Raw genomic sequence first — 6,739 nt, forward strand, 5'->3', positions numbered from 1 at the left:
GCATTCTGGTTTCGCGACTGCTTCGCAAACACTTGTTGTGTCGATTGGTTTATCATAGCATTGAGGAGGGATTCTATGTAACATATGAGAGTACCCAACATCTGCTACAGTGACATCTGAAATGTGATCAGATTGTAACTTATTTAAAACATTGTTCTCCAACTGACTTGAGATGAATGGATTATGAGAATAAGTAACATTTAATATGGGTCCATAAGAACTATAATTAGATTTAAACCCATTGAGAATTTGTTTATCATATTGACTAAGGCTTTCACTAGAAACAAATGCATTGTGAGAAGAAGCAATATTTGTTATGGTATCGCCAGAATTCGATTCATTTAAAACATTTTTCTCAAACTCATTAAGAACTTCACTAGAAACTAATGAATCATCAAGATAGTCAGCATCTGAAATGACATCATTAGGAATTTGACCAGAAATTGATTCATTTGAAACATTTGTTTCATTCGACGTGATTAGATCATTGGAATGAGAGGAATGTGGTAAAAGAACCTTGGAACATTGCCCAGAGTCAACATTATTAAAGAATCCGTCGACCTCTTCCTCAATCACAAAACTGTTCACTATTATACATAGTTAACTCGTTGAGTGCATCTATAATTTTTGAGTGCGATTCCGAATTCGATTGTTTAAGCATATGTACCTTCAATGCACCAATGAACATTAAGTGGGATCTGATGAACAAATAAGTCTTCATTAAACTGAAGCATCAGTTTTACTTTGCGGCTGAAATTGACATGTTCTTACACTAGTAACCGCCTCGTTTACTGTAACAGCGACTTGATAAATAAGAGCAGAAGTATATTCGTAACTGAGGGAACAGGATTTGGGATAAGTTGAACTGAAAACTGGGTAATAACTGGGAACAGACAGTTATGTTGGAAGCTGAAACTTGCAAATTGACCCAGTCAGCGATTGTTGTCGTTTCCTTTTTTCCAAAATTCCCGTCACTAATTGTTGTGTTGGAATCGCTTATTACTTCTACATGTAAAACGATGAACCACTGCAATTCCCACGACGCGAAGTAAGAACACCAAGACTGGTACAAGTGAAGATTTATCAACCCCAAAACACGAAGATGACTCTAGTCGAAAAATACATTCATTTATGTATTGACTGTACACTCATTTTTATTATTAATTAGGATGAAATCACATATATAAAAAATGCTTTGAGTTATAACAAATCATATGCTACATGTCATGTTGAGCATAGTCCATGTTAATTTAATAGAAGAATATCGTATCTTGAACATAAATCACAATGAGCAAAGGATTGTAACTTTCATTTTTAATCCCACCATATTGTAAACTACTAATGAACACATAAATGCAAATATTTTACTTGGTATTTATTTCAGTTACTTACAAGCTGAATGGAATACACGCAGATCAGCCCAAGATGGTGTTCTCCGCTTCGATAAGGATACAATTCGAGGTTTTAGTCCTCGAGTGCCTGTTCAGAGTAACCTGGTTGATTGTGGAATCTACCTACTTCATTACGTGGAAATGTTTTTCAAGGTAAATTTAATTGTTTTGACACACCGTAGTTAATCATGGGTTTAGACTTGATTTGTTATTGTTGGCCTGTAACCTATGAATCTAAATATCGGTCATTTATTTCAGGCTATCAAAGTATGGCTCTTCGCTTGATGAGCTGGGCCTGGTACAAATGAGTCGTACATATGGTTAGGATTTTATATTTATGTATTAAGTGTGCTAATTCTGATGTAAATCTACCAAAACCAATCTTTGTACTAAAGTTACTGTGCATACTTGGGTGTAAACTCGCACCTTCTGTATAAGATTCGCTTATATAGATCCATATTATTGATCATTTGTCCATTTCTTTGTATGTATTACCTTAGTAACTGATGACTTATAGCCCCTTATATACTTATTCAATGGCACTTAAAGTTGTTTCATACGCAACCCTGCAGTTTACTTCTGTCGATAGTGTTTTCGTGGAATAAACTATCATTAACTCACCGAAAAGTCAACTCTATCACTTATTCACCTTTTTACCACTGGTTAATATATTTTTAGAAACCTGTTCAAAGTTATACGAAAGATTATTTCCAACACGAAATGGCTGGTTGGTTCCCAGAAGCTACTGTCAGTAAGAAGCGTGCCCAAATTCATGACCTTTTGGTTAACCTACGAGAGCGTAATCTGAGGGAGAAGGCTAAAAACTGATTCCAACACGAATCACTGTAACGCTATTCCTGTTTTCATTTACGAAATTCAATTCTTCAAATGAATATAACCACTACATCTTTTTGTATATAAATACACTCCCATCGTTCCTCTTGCATTTCGATTGTATTTTTCGACGGTGTGATTGGTTCGGAAACTAATACTGAACTATTAATGATACACTTTGTATTACAATTCTTCCAGTCGAATATTTCCCTTCTACTTATCTTAAAACAATGGACTATCATCAAATGAATCTTTTAACCAATTTTTTAAAAGTAACTGTGAACGTACTACTGCGTAATTTTCTAGTTTTACTATTTGTAATACATCAATGACACCAACCATAACGGTATTTGTAAAGCTTTTCTTTCTGCACACTATTGTTATTTTCATAAAAGCAAGAAACTAATAATGAGTATTTGTGCATATTTCTGTATTTTTCAATTTCCCAACTGCATTGCATGTTACACAGGTAAAGTTATTAGCGGATATATCGATTAATCATGTGTAATAGATTGATGCACTACTGACCATATGTAGCCCTTTGAATTCAGTTAGGAATTCAGAAAACACTAAACTACTACAAACTTGATGAGTAACTGATACCGAAAGCGTATAAAGTTCTATGAACATGTGCTATAACACCGAACAACCTACCTGTGTTTCCCACCTCCAGAAAAGTGTTGCACAGCAATAAGCGAAAGCAGAGAGAGGTAATTCAGAGTATCTTTGCCCGTTAATAGACAAACAGGCATCCTTTGATCACCATAAGTGGTGGAAGTTTACAAAATTCGGACGAGGTTTCTATTCGTGTCGAGACTTTGTCGGCTATCGCCCAACACTAATAGAACTGCCAATATGAGTATCGTCAGTGTGCTGAACTACTTAACTCCATATGTCCAGATTAAAACTGGTCCATCATAGTTCTAAAGCATTTCGAATTGTTGGAGACCCAACTAACACCATTGTAGTCCTCAAGACATTCAGAAGAGTTCATTTCGCTGACGTCTTACTCAAACAGAAACATGCCACCTGAGTCATCTAAGTTGAATGGTCTCACATTGCTAAATAATTGCCTATCGAAGGTTGTCCTTGGACGAAAGAGTTCATGTACCCATCCTACAATAGTGTATGTCTATTAAAATTGTTGTCCTCAATGTTCCCACCTTGAAACAGATTGAACAACGGACATTTACGACTATGACTAACGTCTCGCGACGGGTGGGGAAAACAATGTCTACTCCTTGTACCCATCTATACTCTGTTTTTTTTTACTACCATCGAAGTAAATGCTTTTGTGAATTCGGTGTGCATCTTGTGCTATTGAGGTATGACAACTTAGACTGATGCATATATGTGCCTGGTCCTGCGTTGTAGTTGACTGAGAGTGATGGCAACTCGCTGATCCCAGGTCGGATAATTGAGACTAATTTCCACAGGTTTGTACAGATCGCAAGCTTCTTGAACTGTCGTGTCTTCTCTCCTCAAATTAAACCTGGGCTCATTGCGGCCAACTACCGATTTCGCGGTAGTTTACAAGATTGTTATTCATTCTAGAGTACCTTCTTGGATTCCAGTCATGCGCTTTGTTGTTCAAAAAACTTATCATTCCAAAAAATTGGTTTCATGTCAGTTGGCTGCACTCAGCATTGATGTCAAACTGAGATAGGTTCAATGGTAGTAGGCAGTTCGTTGGAAAGTATACATCAGCACACACGCGCCTACAAAACCCCCATTTAAATAAAAACTAATTCCACTCATGGCTTCGTGAAACGTCCCGTTGGTGAATATTGCGTTTCTGTGAGGTTCTTACAATACGTAACGTTTAGTTCGGCAATGCACATGAAACTCCAGAACGTTTCCGTAATGATCACAAAACGTGGTGGTGGGAGTGGGGACTCTATTCTACCACGTTTCTTATCATCCAGGTTCAACTTCCGTTTTTCACATATTCTTCCATTTACATATTTCCTTATTTGTCAGATCCACGGCTAATTTTGTTTATTTACCTGACATGGACTTGCTTCCTGTTTTTGATCTTTCCTATGTCAATTTTAAAGCTTTACTATTACTGTAGTGAACAATCGAATGTATTTAAGCAAAAATTACAGACTATCTCAGTAAATTCTGATAACCAAACAATGAACAGTCAATTTGCAAATTAACAACCAATTGTTTCAATCTTCTCTGTTTCTTCCCTAATTTCATTGCTCATGCATTTTCCAAACGATTGCGCTTCATTTCAGTTCTTTGCTCATCGGTCTTCTGCCAAAATACATTCTATGTCTGACCAACACCATATACTACTTATATAGATATAAGTAGACCACACCACATTACGACTACCAACGGACTCTTCTGTGGACAAGAGCATTATCATGAACGGATATTCACTTAGCTAACGTCACTGCATTCGTGTCCGTGTTTGGGTTAGTGCTGCAACCACGAAAAATAAATATTCCCGAAGTTTCCCCATTTTCACACTTATCCAAGTCTTACGATATCAGCCTGGTCTACCTTGAAATGTGCTCATTCAAAATAAACTTTTGTAACACCACTGACCTTTTAGAGTTATTTGATCACACGTGACCAAACTTGGTCTACTCCATTACCGACAAATCACAGGAGGTGATCGGGATTTTTTTACTGATATTCAATAACTAAGACATAACAAAATGTGAGAAACCAGTGATCCGCTTATTCCCAGTTAGTCAGCCAGTTTTAATTATAATAAGCCCTCAGCTCATTTAGTCATTTCAAAGGCCTATGAAAGCGAAGTCACCTAGCTCAGGAACTAGTTAACATCCATGTTAACTTGAATACCGCTACCTAAAGTTCATCGTTTAGGAAATACAACGAATACAATCGGTCTATGCCTTTACGGAGGGTTAGGTATTGCTTCACTAGACATTCTCTGCAGATATAAGTGAACCAGATATTCGCTGATGAACGTCTATTACTGAAACTTATCTCCAAATTTAATGCTAGGTTCCCTGCTTTCAAAACTGGAATCTACAATATGAAATACTTGGATTGAAAACATCCACAAGCTATTCAAAATTTTGAAAACCAGATATAGAATTAATTCCCACATAACCCACCCCAGAGGCCTTGTGACCTAGAAATGTATCCTTCTAAAGAAGTGTTTGCCTAATAAACATTATTTTGATGCCTTCCATGAATGTTTTCCGTTTGAATGTGTTGTCCATGTACATGGGACAATTGTAAATATCTGGTTTGCTAATTATAAATTCTAATTCCGAAGTTTTCATGTCCGATTACCAGCCATTTTCCTTACTCTTTATTCCGATAAAAATCAAAATTTGATTAGTATTTTGTGTAAGATGGGATGTCACAATTTTCGGTCCAGATTTTAGAAGGTAATACTGTTAAATTGGTATTTTTCGCGACTGTTTACCTTCAGATAGCATGCCACCCTACTCTTTTTCGAAAATTCAAGTCAGCTGTTTTTATGAACCTTATTTGAATTAATTTGTATTCATCAGCTGATACGAAAGATCTTCAAAATTAAAAGGGATGTACATTGTTTCCTTATTTTAAAAGTTTTAGTGCACTTTTAATGAATACTGAATTATTATGTTAACATAGTTGTTTTATGTATCCATCTATTTGTTATCTGTGCATCAGCACAGATCACGTGATAGCTACATTTTTGTTTACCTACCTTTCAGCTGAAATTTTTCGAGAATTGTTTTTTTAGAATTTCAAGTGGAAATTATGAAACAATATGTAAACATCTACGGTATGAAAATTTAAAGTCATGACTACCATTTTACTAATTCAGCTTTCTTTAGAAGAGGAATAACTTTTAAAATTTGGCACTCATTTATGTTGAGATTATTATAATGAAATTGCTAAAACGTTCATGTCACTATGTAGCTGATACGATAAATATCATACACACCAGTGCTTCGTTTCGACACCTGAGCCCTAAAAACTCAGTTGTGGGAAGAGTCATAGGTAAGTACTACAAATTAGTCTCATAACGAATTGTTCACCTAACGCACATCGAACGAAGCATTATCCTAGAAGCCAGCCGAGGCAGAAGGGGAAAGGCAATAACTTCTTAATTATTTTTACAAATAATCAATATCAGTGACTGGATCTACTTACTACCTAATTCGCATATTAGATACCTAATTACTATAATGTGGGATGGAACTACACGCTGATAAAAACGCATAAGTTTTGAACCTGAAATGCTCAAGAACATAGTAAGGAATGAACTTGGTTGATCACGGTTTTTTTGTTTCAGTAACTTTTCCGTGGAATACTGATTGTAGTTTGTCTTTAGATATCAGTTTTTAAGAATTGACTGATTGCCTTGGATGGTGGAAATGACTTGAAATTTGAGAAAATTATTCCACATATACTGATGAGAGGTTTTTTTCGCTAATAGCTTTATTCGATATATTACCGGTAAGAAAATGAGTGCTTTTATTAACAAAATAAATTTAACCTTCGCTCTCTTACTAATGTTCTCTACAAATGTTTGC

At 35.8% G+C, this 6,739-nt stretch overlaps 1 protein-coding gene across 1 annotated transcript in view; it reads left to right on the forward strand.

Annotated features, from left to right (window-relative positions):
* Smp_159120 (family C48 unassigned peptidase (C48 family)) overlaps nt 1-2,146 on the forward strand; it is a gene marked incomplete at both ends in the record, with an annotated part of 38,600 nt that extends 36,454 nt beyond the window's left edge. Inside the window, one exon of the mRNA XM_018789122.1 lies at nt 2,070-2,146. Coding sequence (XP_018654596.1) covers nt 2,070-2,146 — 77 coding nt within the window. The remainder of the gene's footprint in view (nt 1-2,069) is intronic.
* Between the last annotated feature and the right edge of the window lie 4,593 nt (nt 2,147-6,739).

This window comes from Schistosoma mansoni, chromosome W, assembly GCF_000237925.1.
Source record: "Schistosoma mansoni strain Puerto Rico chromosome W, complete genome".
Taxonomy (NCBI): domain Eukaryota; kingdom Metazoa; phylum Platyhelminthes; class Trematoda; order Strigeidida; family Schistosomatidae; genus Schistosoma; species Schistosoma mansoni.